At 48.0% G+C, this 22921-nt stretch overlaps 1 protein-coding gene across 1 annotated transcript in view; it reads right to left on the minus strand.

Annotated features, from left to right (window-relative positions):
• Positions 1-22921, minus strand: part of ANKRD33B (ankyrin repeat domain 33B) — a 691707-nt gene that overhangs the window by 109512 nt on the left and 559274 nt on the right. The window contains exon 3 of the mRNA XM_075316544.1: positions 20277-20417. Coding sequence (XP_075172659.1) covers positions 20277-20417 — 141 coding nt within the window. The remainder of the gene's footprint in view (positions 1-20276; positions 20418-22921) is intronic.

Here is a 22921-nt window from a genome sequence, read left to right on the forward strand (position 1 = left end):
ACTGCGATGTTACTGAAAATAAATCTCTACACAACAGGCCAACACTGATATAATTTTGAACACCATTTAAAGAGTTGCAGTGTATCCATAAAAAAATGCATGCCATCTGGATGTCGGTATGGGATCACCTATTTCTACACAGCCTTAGGGCTCGCTTACATTAGAGTCTATAGCGGACAACTGAGAAATGAGAAAATGTCGCATTGCACTTGGCCAAATGTAAGTCAATATTGCAGGTCTGATCTGCGAGATTTTCCTCAGCTCTAAACAGACTGAGGAAAATAATGGCAGCATACAGCAGAGCCAGAGCCTAATGTTATCAGCATATCGCATCCCATGCTGTCGTATCTTAAGGACCCATTACACGCAACGACATCGCTAACGAGATGTCGCTGGGGTCACGGAATTCGTCATGCACATCCAGCCTTGTTAGCGACGTCGTTGTGTGTGACACGTACGAGCGACCGCTAACGATCCCAAATACTCACCAAATCGTTGATTGTTGACACGTCGTTCATTTTCAAAATATCGTTGCTTGTTCTGGACGCAGGTTGTTCATCATTCCTGAGCCAGTACACATCGCTACGTGTGACACCCCAGGAATGACGAACAACAGCGTACTTGCGTCCTCCGGCAACGAGGTGGGAGTGATGTTTATACGGCTGCTCTTCGCCCCTCTGCTTCTATTGGTGGCCCGCTGTGTGATGTCGCTGTGACGCCGCACGAACCGCCCCCTTAGAAAAGAGGTTGTTCGCCGGCCACATCGACGTCGTTAAGTTCGTGTGACGCGCACTTCCAATATTGTTTGCCACGGGCAGCGATTTGCCCATGACGCACAAACGACGGGGCGGGTGCGATCGCTAGCGACATCGCTAGTGATGTTGCAGCGTGTTAAGCGTCCTTAATGCTATACGCTCATCTGACTCCAGCATTAGACTTGAGTGGACGAGTCTGACCTGACATATAGAAGAAAAAAGTGCATGATGGGATTTTTCTCACACAGATTATAAAAAATAAAAAAAATTGTTCATCTGCAGGGCCCCACTGAATAACATGGATCCGTGTGCTGTCATTGTGATTTTGGTTTTTCACAGACAACACTTGTGCTGAAAATACACTAGTGTGAACACGGCCTAATGGATTGCTCATTCACACGTCAGTGAGTTTTCACTAGAGTTGAGCGCGGATCGAGGTTCTCCAGTTCGCGGTTCGAGTGATTTTAGGGGCTGTTCTAGATAGAACTAGAACTCGAGCTTTTTGCTAAAGGTCGATAGTTCTAGATACGTTCGAGAACGGTTCTAGCAGCAAAAAGACCAGCTAATTACTAGCTGGCTTTCCGCTGTAATAGTGTAAGTCACTCTGTGACTCACACTATTATAAAATTTCAGTGTATAGTGTGCGGGAACAGCGCATTCAGATCACTGCTGTATGGATAATGGCGATCGCCTTTTTTTTTTTTTTTCCTTGTCTTCCTTCCCTAAGCGTGTAGTGGGGCGGGCCAGCATGTCAGCCAATCCCAGACACACACACAGCTAAGTGGACTTTTAGCCAGAGAAGCAACGGCATGTGTGATAGGATGTCCATGTCACATGTCCCTGCATTATAAAAACCAGTATCTGCCCGTCCGGACGCCAATATCTCTTCTGCGTCCTTGGTGTCAGTCACCGCTGGCGCAGCGCCTATCTCCGATACTGCTGTGTACGCTCTATAAACAGCGCTGTACAGCATAGGGATAGCACTTTCTATCAGTCCTTTTAAGGGCTAATATCGGCAGAGTCAGAGCCATAGGTGACAGGTCCGTGAAAACAGAGTTTAACAGCTACACAAGATGACAGCGTCTGTGTAGCTAAGGTCAGGGATTTCCTCGCTGCATTTCCCCATTAGGAGGGATAGAAAGGCAGGCTTCCTTTCCTCTACCCAGAGACCCACAACCCTGCCACTGTACCCTCCTGCCCTTTGCACACTCCAACTCATTGTTACTAAGCCATTATACTAGCAAACACTGAGTGAACTTAGTGGCATCCTAAACGTGGCTGTTGGACTTCTGTATTGTCCCACTAGTGCAAAGATATTTGCAGCACGTCTGCCTGCATTGCACACTCAAACTCATTGTTACTAAACCATTATACTAGCAAACACTGAGTGAACTTAGTGGCATCCTAAACGTGGCTGTTGGACTTCTGTATTGTCCCACGAGTGCAAAGATATTTGCAGCACGTCTGCCTGCATTGCACACTCAAACTCATTGTTACTAAGCCATTATACTAGCAAACACTGAGTGAACTTAGTGGCATCCTAAATGTGGCTGTTGGACTTCTGTATTGTCCCACAAGTGGAAAGATATTTGCAGCACGTCTGCCTGCATTGCACACTCAAACTCAAACTCATTGTTACTAAGCCATTATACTAGCAAACACTGAGTGAACTTAGTGGCATCCTAAACCTGGCTGTTGGACTTCTGTATTGTCCCACAAGTGCAAAGATATTTGCAGCACGTCTGCCTGCATTGCACACTCAAACTCAAACTCATTGTTACTAAGCCATTATACTAGCAAACACTGAGTGAACTTAGTGGCATCCTAAACGTGGCTGTTGGACTTCTGTATTGTCCCACAAGTGCAAAGATATTTGCAGCACGTCTGCCTGCATTGCACACTCAAACTCATTGTTACTAAGCCATTATACTAGCAAACACTGAGTGAACTTAGTGGCATCCTAAACGTGGCTGTTGGACTTCTGTATTGTCCCACTAGTGCAAAGATATTTGCAGCACGTCTGCCTGCATTGCACACTCAAACTCATTGTTACTAAGCCATTATACTAGCAAACACTGAGTGAACTTAGTGGCATCATAAAAGTGGCTGTTGGACTTCTGTATTGTCCCACAAGTGCAAAGAAATTTGCAGCACGTCTGCCTGCATTGCACACTCAAACTCATTGTTACTAAGCCATTATACTAGCAAACACTGAGTGAACTTAGTGGCATCCTAAACGTGGCTGTAGGAATTCTGTATTGTCCCACTAGTGCAAAGATATTTGCAGCACGTCTGCCTGCATTGCACACTCAAACTCATTGTTACTAAGCCATTATACTAGCAAACACTGAGTGAACTTAGTGGCATCATAAAAGTGGCTGTTGGACTTTCAAACTCATTGTTACTAAGCCATTATACTAGCAAACACTGAGTGAACTTAGTGGCATCATAAAAGTGGCTGTTGGACTTCTGTATTGTCCCACAAGTGCAAAGGTATTTGCAGCACGTCTGCCTGCATTGCACACTCAAACTCATTGTTACTAAGCCATTATACTAGCAAACACTGAGTGAACTTAGTGGCATCATAAAACTGGCTGTTGGACTTCTGTATTGTCCCACTAGTGCAAAGATATTTGCAGCACGTCTGCCTGCATTGCACACTCAAACTCATTGTTACTAAGCCATTATACTAGCAAACACTGCTGCCAGTTTAAGGGCCGTAGTTGCATTGTCAGGGATAATTATTGTTGTTTATTCTGCTGTTAATAAAGCTAGACCACCGCTGCAATCTACACCACCTCTCAATTTTTACTACCACATTTTAAGTGCACAATCTTGTCGCTATCAAAATGAGTGGCAAAATGACAGATGCTGGTGGAAAGGGGAAGAGGCGTGTGGGAAAAGGAAAAAAAGGGTTTGTCCGTGGGGAAGGTGGCAAAGCTCCATTAACATCTGCTGAAGATAGACCATCTTCCAGCAAAAGTAAGATGTCTACTACTTACCGTGGACAATCCGATGTGCTCCCTTTTTTACGGACACGAACAACTGGAACAAAGGTAGATGATGACCAAAAAAGGAAAATGCTTGAATGGATCTCAAGTGGTCCAACAAGTGCCCTCTCCGCCACCTCAACTACCGCATCCAAAAAACACCAGTCCTCTGAGTTGTCATCCCAATGAAACTTGCTTTCTCCCAGCTCTGAAGTCTCCATCCGCCCTGCACAGTATGGTGGAACTGAGATGGCTGAGTCTGCAGAGCTGTTCAGTCACACTATAGCCTGGGAATCAGAGGTCTGCTCCCAAGCTACAGTGACTACAGACCAGGAAATGGTCTGCAGTGATGCCCAGAACCTTTGTGACTCTGATTCAGGCCGTGAGTACCAAGTTTCTGAGCATAATGTTGACCCTTTTTCACCGACTGTAACACCTGTTGTTATAGACAATGAGGAACATACTGATGACGATGAGACGCAGATACCAGATTGGGATGACAACTTAAATATTCGGTCAGGGCAAGAAGAGGCTCGGTCTGAGGGTGAGGGGAGTGCAAACACAACAATTGATGAGGAAGTTCTAGATCCCACCTACTGTCAACCCACAGTCAGGCACTCGAGGAGGTGAACAGAGGTGGTGGAGGAGCATGCAACCGACGATGAAGTTACCTTGCGCCTTCCTGGACAGAGTAGGAGTACTGGTAGCACGTCTACAACTGCATTCTCAGCCACCACTGTGCCTCTGAGCACTAGTCGGGGTGGATCAGCAGGTCGCATGCCCTCTAAGCCTTGCCTAGCCTGGTCCTTTTTTGACATAGCAAAAGATCGCCCAAATTATGTGATCTGTAAAATTTGTCATGATTCAGTTAGTAGAGGTCAAAACCTCAGCAGTTTGACAACTTCTTCCATGAATCGTCACATGAATAAATATCATATGTCCCGGTGGGAAGCTCACCGTGCTGCAATGCGGCCTAGCGGAGCGAACCATCCACCGCCTGCCCCTTCTAGTGCATCCGCGCGCTCTTCATCTTCTAGGACTGTGGGGACAGCTGTCATACCTGGTTTTCCATGCACAACTTCCACCACTGTAACCGCAACAGGCAGTTTGCTTGGTAGGTCGTCAGTTGGTTTGGAAGGGGAAACAAGTACGTGTGTACAGCTCTCTCAGACATCGATAGCACCAACGTTGGATGAAGGCGACATCATGTCTACGCCTGCACTTTCCTCACAAAGCTGCATTTTTCCAGGACACCCTACTCAACACTGTGTACACACAGCAGCCAGATCTCTGTCCCTCAGAAGTGGACAAATAAAAGGCCATTTCCTGCGACCCATGACAAAGCTAAGAGGTTGACTTTATCCCTCTGTAAGCTCTTGGCTACCGAAATGCTGCCTTTCCGCCTGGTGGACACACAGGATTTTAGAGACCTTATGTCTGTCGCTGTGCCCCAGTACCAGATGCCCAGTCGCCACTACTTCTCAAAGAAAGGTGTGCCCGCGCTACACCAGCATGTCGCACACAACATCACCGCTTCCTTGAGAAACTCTGTGTGTCGAAGGGTGCATTTCACCACCGATACTTGGACCAGTAAGCATGGACAGGGACGTTACATGTCGCTGACTGGACACTGGGTAACTATGGTGATAGATGGTGAAGGGTCTGCTGCACAAGTCTTGCCGTCCCCACGACTTGTGTGTCAATCCTCTGTCTGTCCAAGTTCCGCCACTGCTTCTGCCTCCCCCACCTCATCTGGGTCCTCCACCTCCGCCCCAAGCCTGCCTGGTCAGGCCACCAGCGTTCGCACTGCGCAGAATGAATCATGCACCCCTCATTACTATGCTGGCAGCAGAGCGCAACGGCATCAGGCAGTCTTTAGCTTGACATGTCTTGGAAATAGGAGTCACACAGCGGCTGAGTTGTGGGCAGCTCTGGAGACTGAGTTTAATAAATGGTTGTCTCCACTCCACCTGCAGCCTGGTAAGGCCGTGTGCGACAATACTGCAAACCTGGGTGCGGCCCTTCGCCTGGGCAAGGTGACACACGTGCCTTGTATGGCTCACGTGTTGAACCTTGTTGTCCAGCAATTTTTAACACACTATCCCAGCCTAGATGGCCTTATGACCAGGGCACGAAAACTGTCTGCTCACTTCCGCCGTTCAACCGCCGCAGCTGAGCGACTTGCATCGCTCCAGAAGTCTTTTGGCCTGCCGGTTCATCGCCTGAAAAGCGATGTGCCAAAACGCTGGAATTCGACTCTCCACATGTTACAGCGACTGTGGCAGCACCGCCGAGCCCTGGTGCAATACGTCATGACGTATAGCCTGGGCCAACGAGATGCAGAGGTGGGGCAGATCACCCTGATGGAGTGGTCTCAGATCAAGGACCTATGCACCCTTCTGCACAGTTTCGACATGGCGACGAATATGTTTAGCGCTGACAATGTCATTATCAGCATGACAATTTCAGTCATTTACATGCTGGAGCACACGCTAAACACTATTCGGAGTCAGGGGGTGAGACAACAGGAAGGGGAGGAACTACAGGAGGATTCATATGCGCAAGACACAACAACATCACCAAGGTCCAGACGTTCATCATCACCAACGCGGCAGGCATGGGACCATGGGGGACAGGGATCAACAAGGGCGCATGGTAGCAGGCGAAATGTTGAGGAAGGTGCAGGAGAACATGAAGAAATGGATGACGAACTGTCCATGGACATGGAAGACTCAGCGGATGAGGGAGACCTTGGTCAAATTTCAGTTGAAAAAGGTTGGGGGGAGATGTCAAAGGAAGAAAGAACGGTTAGCACCTCTATGCCACAAACACAGCGTGGACTTGGTCCGCATGGCTGCGCAAGACACATGAGCGCCTTCTTGCTGCACTACCTCCAACATGACCCTCGTATTGTCAAAATTAGAAGTGATGATGACTACTGGCTTGCCACACTATTAGATCCCCGGTACAAGTCCAAATTTTGTGCCATAATTCCAGCCATAGAAAGGGACGCACGTATGCAGGAGTATCAGCAGAAGCTGTTACTCGATCTTAGCTTGGCTTTTCCACCAAACAACCGTGCAAGTGCAGGAAGTGAATCTCACAGTTGTAACTTGACAAACATGGGACGGTCTCGTCATCTTTAACAGTCTACCCGTACCAGTAGCACCGTATCTGGTGCTGGTAACAGCAATTTTATTGAATCTTTTCATCATTTTTTTAGACCGTCCTTTGCAAGGCCACCAGAGACAACAAGTCTGACACATAGTCAACGTCTGGAGAGGATGATACAGGAGTATCTCCAAATGAACATTGATGCCATGACTTTGCAAATGGAGCCTTGCTCATTTTGGGCTTCAAATCTTGAAAAATGGCCAGAGCTCTCCAGTTACGCCTTGGAGATTTTGTCGATTCCAGCTGCCAGCGTTGTCTCTGAACGTGTCTTCAGTGCTGCTGGGTGTGTGCTGACAGATAAGCGCACGCGTCTGTCCAGTGACAATGTGGACAGACTAACGTTCATCAAAATGAACAAGTCATGAATCCACAAGGAATTTACTACCCCTGTGTCATCCTGGGGAGAGAAAATGCTTGTGGATTTGGAATGTGCTTGATGCAAATCAAAACATCCTGTTTGCAACTAGGGCACAAGTGCTGCCACTGATGGGGTGTCTGTGTGGCCCAATTTTTGGAAAAAAGGGAGACTCCGCTTGGAGTAACCCTTGCTTACATTGTTTTTAAAAATGATCCAAGATGAACAAGTCATGGTTCAGCAAAGACTTTATCTACCTACCCCAGTGTAATCCTGGGGACGGCTAAGGATGGCGTATTTTTGAATGTGCTTGATGCAAATCTAGCTGTGATGTGTACAACTGGGGTACAACTGCTGCCACTGATGGGGTGTCTGTGTGGCCCAATTTTTGGAAAAAAAGGGAGACTCCGCTTGGAGTAACCCTTGATTGCTGTGTTTTTTTAAAAGGAGCCAAGATGAACAAGTCATGGTTCAGCAAAGACTTTATCTACCTACCGCGGTGTCATCCTGGGGACGGTTAAGGATGGCGTATTTTTGAATGTGCTTGATGCAAATCTAGCTGTGAAGTGTACAACTGGGGCACAACTGCTGCCACTGACGGGGTGTCTGTGTGGCCCAATTTTTGGAAAAAAGGGAGACTCCGCTTGGAGTAACCCTTGATTGCTGTGTTTTTTTAAAAGGAGCCAAGATGAACAAGTCATGGTTCAGCAAAGATTTTATCTACCTACCCCGGTGACATGCTGGGGACGGTTAATTATGGCGTATTTTTGAATGTGCTTGATGCAAATCTAGCTGTGAAGTGTACAACTGGGGCACAACTGCTGCCACTCATGGGGTGTCTGTGTGGCCCAATTTTTGGAAAAAAGGGAGACTCCGCTTGGAGTAACCCTTGATTGCTGTGTTTTTTTAAAAGGAGCCAAGATGAACAAGTCATGGTTCAGCAAAGACTTTATCTACCTAACCCGGTGTCATGCTGGGGACGGTTAATTATGGCGTATTTTTGAATGTGCTTGATGCAAATCTAGCTGTGAATTGTACAACTGGGGCACAACTGCTGCCACTGATGGGGTGTCTGTGTGGCCCAATTTTTGGAAAAGAGGGAGACTCCGCTTGGAGTAACCCTTGATTGCTGTGTTTTTTTAAAAGGAACCAAGGTGAACAAGTCATGGTTCAGCAAAGACTTTGCTACCTACCCCGGTGTCATCCTGGGGACGGTTAATTATGGCGTATTTTTGAATGTGCTTGATGCAAATCTAGCTGTGAAGTGTACAACTGGGGCACAACTGCTGCCACTGACGGAGTGTCTGTGTGGCCAAATTTTTGTAAAAAAGGGAGACTCCGCTTGGAGTAACCGTTGATTGCTGTGTTTTTTTAAAAGGAGCCAAGATGAAAAAGTCATGGTTCAGCAAAGATTTTATCTACCTACCCCGGTGACATGCTGGGGACGGTTAATTATGGCGTATTTTTGAATGTGCTTGATGCAAATCTAGCTGCGAAGTGTACAACTGAGGCACAACTGCTGCCACTGATGGGGTGTCTGTGTGGCCCAATTTTTGGAAAAAAGGGAGACTCCGCTTGGAGTAACCCTTGATTGCTGTGTTTTTTTAAAAGGAGCCAAGATAAACAAGTCATGGTTCAGCAAACACTTTATCTACCTACCCCGGTGTCATGCTGGGGACGGTTAATTATGGCGTATTTTTGAATGTGCTTGATGCAAATCTAGCTGTGAAGTATACAACTGGGGCACAACTGCTGCCACTGATGGGGTGTCTGTGTGGCCCAATTTTTGGAAAAAAGGGAGACTCCGCTTGGAGTAACCCTTGATTGCTGTGTTTTTTTAAAAGGAGCCAAGATGAACAAGTCATGGTTCAGCAAAGACTTTGCTACCTACCCCGGTGTCATCCTGGGGACTGTTAAAGATGGCGTATTTTTGAATGTGCTTGATGCAAATCTAGCTGTGAAGTGTACAACTGGGGCACAACTGCTGCCACTGACGGGGTGTCTGTGTGGCCCAATTTTTGGAAAAAAGGGAGACTCCGCTTGGAGTAACCCTTGATTGCTGTGTTTTTTTAAAAGGAGCCAAGATGAACAAGTCATGGTTCAGCAAAGATTTTATCTACCTACCCCGGTGACATGCTGGGGACAGTTAATTATGGCGTATTTTTGAATGTGCTTGATGCAAATCTAGCTGTGAAGTGTACAACTGGGGCACAACTGCTGCCACTGATGGGGTGTCTGTTTGGTCCAATTTTTGGAAAAAAGGGAGACTCCGCTTGGAGTAACCCTTGATTGCTGTGTTTTTTTAAAAGGAGCCAAGATGAACAAGTCATGGTTCAGCAAAGACTTTGCTACCTACCCCGGTGTCATCCTGTGGACGGTTAAGGATGGCGTATTTTTGAATGTGCTTGATGCAAATCTAGCTGTGAAGTGTACAACTGGGGCACAACTGCTGCCACTGATGGGGTGTCTGTGTGGCCCAATTTTTGGAAAAAAGGGAGACTCCGCTTGGAGTGCGAGACACATAAATCCGGAGAGCACGCACCAGATCCAGAGTATGCAGCGCTTTCTCAAAGCGATGAACAGGGGCCGGACAGAAGGAAGGCAAGGAAATATCCTGGTTAAGGTGGAAGGGATAGACCACCTTAGGAAGAAAGTCCGGGGTCGGACGGAGAACTACCTTGTCTTGGTGAAAAACCAAAAAAGGTGACTCCGAGGAGAGCGCAGCCAAATCAGAGACTCTCCTGAGAGAAGTTATGGCAACTAGAAAGGCCACCTTTTGAGAAAGACGAAGAAACCTCCCTAAGGGGCTCGAAAGGGGGTTTCTGCAATACCGTGAGGACCAAGTTAAGGTCCCAGGGATCCAAGGGCCGCCAATAAGGCGGAATGATGTGAGACGCACCTTGCATGAAGGTGCGGACCTGAGCCAGCCGGGCGAGACGCCGCTGGAACAGCACTGATAGAGCTGAGACTTGTCCCTTGAGAGAGTTGAGGGACAGTCCTAGCTGCAGACCGGACTGTAAAAAAAATAGAAGGGTTGGCAACGAGAATGGCCAAGGGGAATGGCCGGAAGAGCGACACCAGGACAGGAAAATTTTCCAAGTCCTGTGATAGATCTTGACGGAGGAAGACTTACGGGCCCGAGTCATAGTGGAGATGACTTCAGGAGGAATACCAGAAGCCGTCAAAATCCAGGACTCAAGAGCCACGCCGTCAATTTGAGTGCCGCAGAATTCGGGCAAAAAAATGGACCTTGCGAGAGCAGGTCTGGACGGTCCGGAAGATGCCACGGCATCTCCACGGACAGTTGGAGCAGGTCCGGATACCAAGCTCGCCTGGGCCAGTCCGGTGCAATGAGGATGACTCGACGGCCCTCCATTCTGATCTTGCGCAGGACTCTGGGCAAGAGAGCTAGAGGGGGAAACACGTAGGACAGACGAAACTGGGACCAGTCTTGAACCAGAGCGTCCGCGGCGAAGGCCTGAGGATCGTGGGAGCGAGCCACGTAAACCGGAACCTTATTGTTGTGACGGGATGCCATTAGATCCACGTCCGGAGTGCCCCACTTGCGGCAGATTGACTGAAACACTGCCGGGTGCAGGGACCACTCGCCACCGTCCACGGATTGACGGCTGAGATAATCTGCCTCCCAGTTTTCTACGCCAGGGATGTGGACTGCGGATATGGTGGACTTGGAGTCCTCCACCCATTGAAGAATGCGTTGGACCTCCAACATTGCCAGGCGGCTGCGTGTCCCGCCTTGGTGATTGATGTAGGCAACCGCTGTCGCGTTGTCTGACTGGACTCGAATGTGCCTCCCCGCCAACAGGTGGTGAAAGGCTAGGAGAGCTAGAAGCACAGCTCTGGTTTCCAGCACATTGATTGAAAGGAATGACTTGGACGGAGTCCAAGTGCCCTGTGCTCTGTGGTGGAGATGTACCGCTCCCCAGCAGGATAGGCTGGGATCCGTGGTGAGAATCACCCAGGACGGAGTCAGGAAGGAGCGCCCTTGGGACAAGGAGAGGGGTCGAAGCCACCACTGAAGAGAGCTCCTGGTCCGTGGCGACAGAGCCACTAACCTCTGTAAGGAGGAAGGCCGCTTGTCCCAACAGTGGAGAATGTCCAGCTGCAGAGGACGCAGATGGAACTGGGCAAAGGGAACCGCCTCCATGGAGGCCACCATTTGACCCAGCACCTGCATCAGGCGCCTGAGGGAATAACGGCGGGGCCTCAGGAGAGAGCGCACCGCTAGCCGGAGAGACTGCTGTTTGATTAAGGGCAACTTCACAAGTGCCGGCAAAGTCTCGAACTGCATCCCTAGGTACGTGAGGCTCTGGGTCGGAGTCAGAGTGGATTTGGGAAGATTGACAATCCACCCGAATTGGGCTAGGGTGGCGAGAGTGAGCGAAACACTCCGCTGACAGTCTGCGCTGGATGGACCCTTGACCAGAAGGTCATCCAGATAAGGAAGCACTGCTAACCCCTGGAGGTGCAGGACCGCAATCACTGCCGCCATGACCTTGGTGAGTACCCGAGGGGCCGTGGCTAACCCGAAGGGGAGAGCCACGAATTGGAAATGATCCTCTCCTATCGCAAAACGTAACCAACACTGATGTGACACTGCGATTGGCACATGTAGATAGGCATCTCTGATGTCGATGGACGCCAGGAAATCCCCTTGGGTCATAGAGGCAATGACTGATCGCAGAGACTCCATGCGAAAATGCCGCACCCGGACATGCTTGTTGAGAAGCTTGAGATCCAGGATGGGCCGGAAGGTACCGTCCTTTTTTGGAACTAGGAAGAGATTTGAGTAAAAACCTCTGCACCGTTCCTGAGCGGGAACTGGGACAATCACTCCGTTTGCCTGCAAGGACGCCATGGCCTGTGAGAAGGCGGCGGCCTTGGAGCAGGGTGGAGTTGAGAGAAAAAATCTGTTTGGCGGGCTGGAAGAGAATTCTATCCTGTAGCCGTGAGATATGATGTCTCTCACCCACTGATCGGAGACTTGCTTTAACCAAGCGTCGCCAAAGTGGGAGAGCCTGCCACCGACTAAGGACGTGGCTGGAGCGGCCCGAGAGTCATGAGGAAGCTGCCTTAGTGGCAGAACCTCCTGCGGTCTTCTGCGGATGCGCTTTTGGGCGCCAGTTGGATTTCTGATCCTTGGCTGAGTTAGCGGACGAGGCGGAAGGCTTAGAGGATGACCAGTTGGAGGAACGAAAGGAACGAAACCTCGATTGATTCCTACCCTGGGCGGGTTTCCTGGTCTTGGTTTGTGGCATGGAAGTACTCTTCCCGCCAGTAGCTTCTTTAATGATTTCATCCAGCTGTTCACCAAACAGCCGTGAACCAGCAAAAGGGAGCCCAGCAAGAAACTTCTTGGAAGAAGCATCTGCCTTCCACTCTCGAAGCCACAAAATCCTGCGGATAACAAGAGAATTAGCTGAAGCCACCGCAGTGCGGTGAGCAGCCTCTAGCATGGCAGACATGGCATAAGATGAAAAAGCTGAAGCCTGAGAAGTTAAGGTAACCATCTCAGGCATTGATTCCTTGGTGAGGGAATGCATCTCCTCTAGAGAAGCAGAGATGGCTTTGAGAGCCCACACTGCTGCAAAAGTCGGGGAAAACGCGGCCCCCGCAGCTTCATACAGAGATTTGGCCAGAGGGTCAATCTGATGGTCAGTGGAATCCTTAAGTGAGGTGCCGTCAGCCACCGACACAACGGTCCGGGCTGAGAGCCTAGACACCGGAGGGTCTACCTTTGGGGAGTGAGACCACTCCTTGACCACCTCAGGTGGAAATGGAAACCGGTCATCAGAACCACACTTTGGAAAGCGTTTGTCAGGGCAGGTCCTGGGTTTGGTCACAGCGGTCTGAAAACTGGAGTGGTTAAAGAACACACTCTTTACTCTCTTAGGCGAGGTAAACTGATGTTTTTCTGCCAAAGAGAGTTGCTCATCTGACACTGGCGGATTGAGATCCAGCACAGAATTAATAGAAGCAATCAAATCACTAAGATCTGAGTCACCCTCAGAGAAATCGAAGGGATACATAGCCTCCGAGCCCCCAGTGAGGGCATCCTCCTCATCTTGAGAGTCAGCTCTTGAGACAGAGCCGTGGGACGGGGAGGGGGAGGAAACCCTGCGACTTCTCTTAGAAGGACGGGTCTGGGATCAGATGATGAATCCTCCGTGAGCTCCGATGGACGGAGGTCAGGGGATAGGAATCCTCTGTCAAGAGTATTAGAGGCACCCTGTGAGGGGGGCTGATGCATATTCATCAAAGTCCTGGACAAAAGTCCCATGGACTCAGCAAATGACTGGGATATGGACCTAGAAAAGGACTCTACCCAGGCCGGGGGTTCAGTCACAGGTGCAGCAGCAGCCTGAGAGACCACTGGGGGTGAGACTCCAGGCTGTGGCACCGCCAAGTTAGAGCAATCATCACAGTGTGGATAAATGCTCGGCTCAGGCTGCAGGAGCTTACATGCAGTACATGCAGAATAAAGCTTTGGAGCCTTGCTCCTTGTGTGAGACATGCTGCTGGAGTGGGGGCTTTGCAGAGAATGAACCCCAGGGAGAATATACAGAGGTCCACAACCGGAGACCGGCTGTGGCTTACCAGACCACTGAGCGCGGTGTTGTGTGCCCTCCAGATCCCGAAGCCCGGTCCCCCAGTAGCAGCACCTCAGCAAAGATGCAGAATGCAGGATGTCCCAGAGCAGAGTGAACTCTGCCAGAGAAACCGGAGCGAAGAGAGGGGGCGGGACTAGGGGGCGTTCCTATAAAAGAGCGGGAACTGGAGGGCTATAGAGACCTGCAGGGAAGGAGGGACGCCCCAGCAGTGGGGAGTGTCCCTCCCCTGTGTAGAACGGCCACCGGGAGGAGCCGAACCTGTCCCTCTGCATGAGTGACATGCGAGGGCAGGAAAATGAAACTAGGCCTCCGGCGAAGCCGGGGCCTAAATTTAAGCGGCGAGGCCGACAAGCAGGCACCATCGGCACGGTTCTCAGGCAAAAGCTAGAGAACCCGCCGGAAAAGTTAAAACAATCACATACAGCATACTCTCCCCTTACAATAAAGAACCGGGACCCCCAACATAAACGTCTCAGGTACTTAGCTGCTGAGACGCAGGGCCATGTCCCTGGGGATGAGTGCTCCGGTCCAACAGAATCCTCAAGGGGCTGTGGATGGAGACCGGACTCCTGCCAGGCATGGAGACTGTGCTGGCTCCCACTTCAAGCCAGAGCCCAGAAGGGATGGTGAAGGAGAACGGCATGTAAGGCTGCAGCCTTGTAAATCAACCTTAACAACACCGCCGACACAGTGGGGTGAGAAGGGACATGCCGGGAGTCCAGACATGGACCCGCTTTTCTTCAAACTCTTTCCAAAAGTCAAACAAATCAGATGAGAATGCATGTGTGGATGTATGCCTCCTGACACAAAGCGATAAACTGCCTAGGACTGGCTACCAGGGGGTGTATAAACTCAGAGGGAGGAGCTACACTTTTAAGTGTAGTACTTTGTGTGTCCTCCGGAGGCAGAAGCTAAACACCCATGGTCTGGGTCTCCCAAAGGAACGATAAAGAAAAGGGAGACTCCGCTTGGAGTAACCCTTGATTGCTGTGTTTTTTTAAAAGGAGCCAAGATGAACAAGTCATGGTTCAGCAAAGACTTTGCTACCTACCCCGGTGTCATCCTGGGGACGGTTAAGGATAGCGTATTTTTGAATGTGCTTGATGCAAATCTAGCTGTGAAGTGTACAACTGGGGCACAAGTGCTGCCACTGAAGGGGTGGGTGTCTGTGTGGCCCAATTTTTGGAAAAAGGGAGACTCCTCTTGGAGTCACCTTGCGGTGTTTTACATGATTTTAGAAGGGCGTGCCATGCCTATATCTGTGTCTCCTCCTCTTTTTCCTTGTCCAGCTCTTTTGTTTTCGCATGAGTATATGTCCTTGTCACTTTCCCATGTGTTTGTGTTGTGTTGTGAGTTGTTTGTCACCTTTTGGACACCTTTGAGGGTGTTTTCTAGGTGTTTTTATGTGTTTGTGAATGCCTGCCATTGTTTCCTATGCGGTTCGAGTTCGGTTCGTCGAACGTTCGACGAACCGAATTCGAACGGGACCTCCGTTCGACGAACCGAACTCGAGCCGAACCACGACCGGTTCGCTCATCTCTAGTCTTCACATACAGAAATAACAGTCTGTGTTTCATCAGTTTGGTCACTGACAATTTTTGCTCTCAGTTTCTGCAGTTTTTTCTTGGAAAATGGAAGGAGGTTTCTCCAGGTTCTACTATTACTCTTTTAAAAAACGTACAGCAGGCAGGTGCATCTGAGTGCTGCTCAATTTCTTCACGGATTCATAGACTTTATTTATTACATCCTTTGGATCAAAATCAGACAAGCCTCTGTGATTTTGTGTGAACCACTAAGGCTATGTTCACACACTGCATCTTGTGAGGTCACAAAGATGCACTTAAATGGGAGCTCCCTGCTCCCCACTCCCTCCTCCCTCACAGCACAGAGCGTCGCGTCTCTTGCTTGCAGCGTTCTACTGTGAGGGAGGAGGGAGGGAGGAGCAGGGAGCAGATGGGCTGCGACAGCTGTGAAACAACGCCCACAGCTCAGTGAGTCAGGAAGACTGCAGCCGGCTGCACGGATGTGACGTGTGCGGCACTTGACGGGAACGTCACTGGATCGGGAACAGCGGTCTGCAATAGCGCCTCTCACAGGCACTATTGTCAACACAAGGTATTTGAGAGAAACATTGTTTCTCAATATAATATCAAACTAGACAATAAAAAATATGGGGAAACCACCCCTTTAAATGCATGCATTTCCTTCTCCCAGCAAAGTCTATGAGATTTCTATTTTGCTGTCTACATAGTGCATCTTTTGTTGGCTGCATCTTGGCTGCGTTTTTGAAGATGCAGCATGTCAATTCTTATTACATTTCTCCAGCATTTTTGAGCCCTTCCAGTCAATAGATTTGACTTTAAAAATGCATTGGGCAAAATGCGGTAAAAATGCGTTTTTGCTGCAGATGTGTTTTTTGTGCGTTTTTGGGGGCCAAAAATGCTGCATCTTTGTACTTACAAAAGATGCACTGTGTGAACATAGCCTTAAGGCCCTGTCACACACAGAGATAAATCTGTGGCAGATCTGTGGCAGATCTGTGGCAGATCTGTGGCAGATCTGTGGTTGCAGTGAAATTGTGGACATTCAGTGCCAGCTTTGTGGCTGTGTACAAATGGAACAATATGTCCATGATTTCACTGCAAATACAGATCTGCCAAAGATTTATCTCTGTGTGTGACGGGGCCCTTAGTCTTCAAAATTATATGGACATGTGATCAGCCCCATAGACTCTCATATTTACAAGTTCTATCTGTGAAAAACACAGATAAAACTCAGATGAGAAAAATTGACATCAGAATGAGGCCTCAGAGAGAAGTCAGCGAACACAAGAGCCAGCCGGGTCTCTACAGTGAGGATCTGTGTAACGTCTAATCCTGTCCCCACTTATTGAGCTACACACCCAGGGCACACCCCGCTATAGTGACCACTCTGGCCCCATACAGACCACCATCCACATGATGAGGTCTAATAACTCAGGGATAAATCTGTAAGGATAAAATTACACGTGAGGTACAGACTGGGAAACAACTGATGAGTCTGGCAGTGACTATTTCACTGATCATGAGAACAATGCAGCAGCCAATCAGTGAGGTCAGCAGCTCTGAGCGGAGCAGTCAGTCTACATTTTTGATTTGTTTTTTTGATTTACATTGGCAGAGCTCACTGATTGGCTGCTGCACTGTCATCGTGCCATCAGCGAAACGTTCAATACAACACACTAGCGGCAGAGACTGGCCAGTAGACCCAGGGATGGGGAGGACAGCACGGTTTGTATTTTTTTATATTGAAGTGCGCTCTTAGACGAAGATTAACTAAAGGTGAAAAACCCCTTTAAGGTTTTCATAGGAGTAACTATGACTGGAGCCATTTTCTTATGGCCACAGTTCAGTACAGTACAGGAGCACCATACAGCAGGCATCAGTATACAGTGTCAGGACAGGAGCACCGTGCAGCAGTTATCTGTATACAGATACTGCACAGTCCATGAGCTGGAGGAACTGACAGGACAGAGTGACGGGCCGGATTAACTGGGTAGATAAGCAAGGCAATGTTACAGACTTGCACATCTCTGAGCCCCCCCTCCCCCACCATCAGGTGCAGACACAGGTCAAGGGTCACTATTCTTGACTTTCAGGGCCCTGAGGCCCTTTGCACTGCACAGGGAGAGAGGGGGAATTCTATCACAGATATGAATTAAGGAACATGACAGATGTTCTCCAGTCCTCACATGAAACAATCACTTCTTCAGAGAAGAGCTGTCCTGAGTCTCCTGCCCTCCCCTCCCCTCATCCTCAGTGCTGTCCTGAGTCTCCTGCACTCGCCCCTCAGTGCTGTCCTGAGTCTCCTGCCCTCCCCCCTCAGTGCTGTCCTGAGTCTCCTGCACTCCCCTCCCCCCTCAGTGCTGTCCTGAGTCTCCTGCCCTCCCCCCTCAGTGCTGTCCTGAGTCTCCTGCCCTCACCCCTCAGTGCTGTCCTGAGTCTCCTGCCCTCCCCCCTCAGTGCTGTCCTGAGTCTCCTGCCCTCCCCCTCAGTGCTGTCCTGTGTCTCCTGCCCTCCCCCCTCAGTGCTGTCCTGAGTCTCCTGCCCTCCCCTCCCCCTCACTGCTGTCCTGAGTCTCCTGCCCTCCCCTCCCCCTTAGTGCTGTCCTGAGTCTCCTGCACTCCCCCTCAGTGCTGTCCTGAGTCTCCTGCCCTCACCCCTCAGTGCTGTCCTGAGTCTCCTGCCCTCCCCCCTCAGTGCTGTCCTGAGTCTCCTGCCCTCCCCCTCAGTGCTGTCCTGTGTCTCCTGCCCTCCCCCCTCAGTGCTGTCCTGAGTCTCCTGCCCTCCCCTCCCCCTCACTGCTGTCCTGAGTCTCCTGCCCTCCACTCACCAGAAGCACAGCCTGCAGTGTGTGTGCACAGCTGCTGTACTCTTCTGTCTGGCAGCAGCAGTCACTGATCTGCAGATGCTGATTGGAGGCGCAGAGCTTACTTCTCCTTAGTGCTGACATTCTCCTTCAAGATTCCTGTGTGAGATTGGAGCATTGCATTTTGATTGGAGGAGCCACCCACGGCAGCCCCCTGCTGACTGATGTTTCACCTATCAGCGCTTTGCTTTCATTTTCTCCTGCTCTCTCAATGCAGCCTGATCTCTCTGACACCCTGCCCTCTCCCGCAAATGCCGGATTTACTAACTACTTTTCCCTGCACTTCCACAGCTACAGGTGGGCCCCTCTGTGCCCCCCTGCTAGCTACGCTACTGGGCCGAACAATATTGCACGCCCCACTTTTCAGTTTATTTTTTTTTTTACAAACGTTTAAAATAAGCAATACATTTCGTTCAACTTCACAATTGTGTCCCACTTGTTGTTGATTCTTCACCATAAAATTTTAATTTTTATCTTTATGTTTGAAGCCTGAAATGTGGGAAAAGTTCAAGGGGGACGAATACTTTTGCAAGGCACTGTATGACATATTATCAGTTGTTTCACACTTTTTTGTTAAGTATTTCATTCCACGTGTATTAATTCATAGTTTTGATGCCTTCAATGTGAATCTACAATTTTCAGAGTCATGAAAATAAAGAAAACTCTTTGAATGAGAAAGTGTGTCCAAACCTTTGGTCTGTACTATATATACACAGTTGAAAGCAGAAGTCAGAAGTTTACATACACTATCTGAAAAGATACATCTGCATGTTTTTCTCACTATCTGACATGAAGTCAGAACAAACCTTTCCCATTTTAGGTCAATTAGGATTACCAAAATTATTTATATTTGCCAAATGCCAAAATAATGAGAAAGAGAGAATGTTTACACTGAGTATTATGCTTTTAAACAATATGGGACAGCCCATATAATGATATTATGTCTTTGGAACATCTGAGTTAATTAGAAACAATGTTTGTGTTCTTTTGCCCATATTAATCTTTTCCTTTTATTAGCCAGTCTCAGATATGGCTTTTTCTTTGCTACTCTGCCCTGAAGGCCAGCATCCCGGAGTCGCCTCTTCACTATAGACGTTGACACTGGCGTTTTGCGGGTACTATTTAAAGAAGCTGCCAGTTGAGGACCTGTGAGGCGTCGATTTCTCAAACTAAAGACTCTAATGTACTTGTCTTGGTGCTCAGTTGTGCAATGGGGCCTCCCACTTCTCTTTCTACTCTGGTTAGAGCCTGTTTGTGCTCTCCTCTGAAGGGAGTAGTACACACCATTGTAGGAAATCTTCAGTTTCTTGGTAATTTCTTGCATGGAATATCCTTCATTTCTAAGAACAAGAATAGAATGTCGAGTTTCACATGAAAGCTCTTCTTTTCTGGCCATTTTGAGAGTTTAATGGAACCAACAAATGTAATGCTCCAGATTCTCAACCAGCTCATAGGAAGGTAGGTTTTATAGCTTCTCTAATAAGCAAAGCAGTTTTCAGCTGTGGTAACATACTTGCACAAGGGTTTTCAAGGGATTTCTAAACATCCATTAGCCTTCTAACACAGTAAGCAAACACAATGTAACATTAGAACACTGGAGTGGTGGTTGTTGGAAATGGGCCTCTATATACCTAAGTAGATATTGCATTAAAAAACAGACGTTTGCAGCTAGAATAGTCATTTACCACATTAACAATGTATAAAGTGTATTTCTGTTTAATTTAATGTTAGCTTCATTGAAAAAAAATGTTCTTTTCTTTCAAAAATAAGGAAATATCTAAGTGACCCTAAAGTTTTGAACTGTAATGTATATATATATATATATATATATATATATATATATATATATATATGTGTATATATATATATATATGTATATATATATATATATATATACACATACATACATATATTTTAGCAATTTGGTCATTCATTTTTAAAATAAAGTTTTAAAAATACTTACCAGCTAACATTAATGCTCGAACACAATCTGTTCTGCCTTGAATTGCTGCTTTCATTAATGCAGTAAATCCATGAATATTTCTTCTCTCCAGGTCCAAATCAGGATAATAGTTCAACAAATAGTTTGTGATTGTTACATGCCCTAGAAGATTAAATACATACATTCAAGAAATATCCAAAAAACAGTCTAGAAAATTGTAATATAAATACAATATTTATCATGCTATATATTCTATAAATGCTGACAATTGCGCCTACTCCTGTATACCTGAAGCAGTAGTTGATTAAGTCGCGCAGCCTATCAAAGTGTGCTACAGAAAACATAACGCAAATAACACTAAGGCTATGTTCACACACTGCATCTTTTACTGCGTTTTTGGTGCATTTTTGAGGTCACAAAGATGCACCTAATGCATGCATTTCCTTCTCCTAGCAAAGTCTACGAGATTTCTATTTTGCTGTGTACACAGTGCATCTTTTTTTGGCTGTATCTTGATTGCATTTTTGAAGATGCAACCAAGATGCAGTATGTCAATTATTTTTGCATTTTTACAGCATTTTAGAGCCCTTCCAGTCAATAGTTTAAAAAACGCTTTGAGCAAAATGTGTTTTTGATGCGTTTTTGCCGCAGGTGCGTTTTTTGGGGGCCAAAACCGCTGCATCTTTGTGGTTAAGAAAAGATGCAGTGTGTGAACATGGCCTAAAGCTATGTGCACATGCTGCATCTTTGTGGTGATTACAAAGATGCACGTTTTTGGTCCCAAAAAAAACGCTCCTTCGGCATGCTTTTTTTTGCCTCGTTTTACTGCGTTTTTAACAGCATTTTTGCCCAGTGCATTTTTTAAGTCAAATCTATTAACTAGAAGGGCTTAAAAACGCTGGCAGAAAGAATTGACATGCTGCATCTTTAGGCTATGTGCGCACGCTGCGTTTTTTTGACGCTGCGTCTTTGGCCGCTAAAACCGCACAAAAACGCACCTGTGTCGAAAAAACGCATCAAAAAAAGCATGCGTTTTTACTGCGATTTGGTGCGGTTTTGGCTGCGTTTTGCTGCGTTTTTGATCTCTGCGTTTTGTTATGTTTTTCCAATGCATTGCATGGGCGGAAAATGCAGAAAAACGCAGGAAAGAATTGACATGTCCATTTTTTTTTCAAGCTCAAAAACGCAGCTTAAAAAACAGTTGTGTGCGGACAGCAAAAATGAATACTCATAGACTTTGCTGGGGAAGAAAAGTCATGCAGTTTTGAGGCCAAAAACGCACCCGAAAAACGCACAAAAACGCCGCAAAAAACACACTGTGCGCACATAGCCTTATAGTCACCACAAAGACACAGCCAAAAAAAAAGCTGCAATGTGTGCACAGCAAAAATGAAATGTAATAGACTTTGCTGAGGAAGGAAATACATGCACTTTTGGAAACAAAACTGCATCCAAAAAACGCGCAAAAATGCAGCAAGAAATGCAGCGTGTGCACAAGGCCTCAATCACCACATTTAGGAATAGGTGGTGCAAGGTACACTGTAGTATGACACATTCATGCAAAGAATAGTAAGCGTGACAACTTCATGCATTCTTGAAGCACTCTAAGGCCCATTTCACACGTCAGTGAAAAACAGTGACGTTTTTCACTAGCGTGTAAAACACGCACATGTCCCTGCGTGTGCCGTGAATCACGGCACACGTGGGTTGTCTAAGTGCAATCCGGGCTCCGTTCTCCGTGGCCCGTGATTGCACTTAGAAATCAACTCACCTGCGCCCGCTCCCGCTGTCCATGGTGCTGATCGCTCCCGCGGTGCAGCATCCGGCCGGCAGTGACCCCCGCAGCAGCTGCTTCCGGGTCGGCTGTGTCGCGCATAATGAATATGCGCGACAGTAATCAGCCGGATTAGAAGCAGCAGGGAGAACGGGCTGCAGAGGACATCGCTGGACGCCGGGTGAGTTAAAATGTTTATTATTTTAAATGCACGTTTTTTTCTGGCACGTGTTTCACGGACCACACCACTGCGTGGTCCGTGGAACATCAGTGATGCCAGAAAAAAATGGACATGTCTCCGTGCAGCAATCACGCACACGCGGGTACGCTGCACGGAGACACGTGCAATGATAAATCACTGACGTGTGAGCAGACCCATTCATTATAATGGGTCTGCGTATGTCAGTGATTCTGGTACGTTTAAAAAAAAGCACAAACGTACCAGAATCACTGACGTGTGAAAGGGGCCTAAACTAAATATTATACTTTGATAACTTTCTATCGCTACATTGTGAGGCAGCAAAAGAAAAGGTAATGTTATGTACCGCCCTGCTCTCGGCAGCCGAGCTGCTCGGATCCGGACCTTCTGTGGGTAGCTCGAGGGTCTCCGGACCCAGGGGTCTTGCGGTCACTTCAAGCGAAAAGGGCGGTGATGGGATCGTGGATGTAGGACGTATGTGTACGGGCTGGGCCGTACGGAGTTTGTGACGCCACCCACGGTATGTGGTACCACCACTGCAGCTACGGGGCACCCGGGGGAGATGTCGTGCAGCAAGATGTTAACCCCTCCGTGGGCAGGGATGGTGGCCCCGGGACTAGAGTTGAGCGCGGTTTTAGGTTCAAGGTTCTCCAGTTCTAGGCTCGAGTGATTTTGGGGGCTGTTCGAGATCGA

This window comes from Anomaloglossus baeobatrachus, chromosome 6 (assembly GCF_048569485.1).
Source record: "Anomaloglossus baeobatrachus isolate aAnoBae1 chromosome 6, aAnoBae1.hap1, whole genome shotgun sequence".
Taxonomy (NCBI): Eukaryota; Metazoa; Chordata; class Amphibia; order Anura; family Aromobatidae; genus Anomaloglossus; species Anomaloglossus baeobatrachus.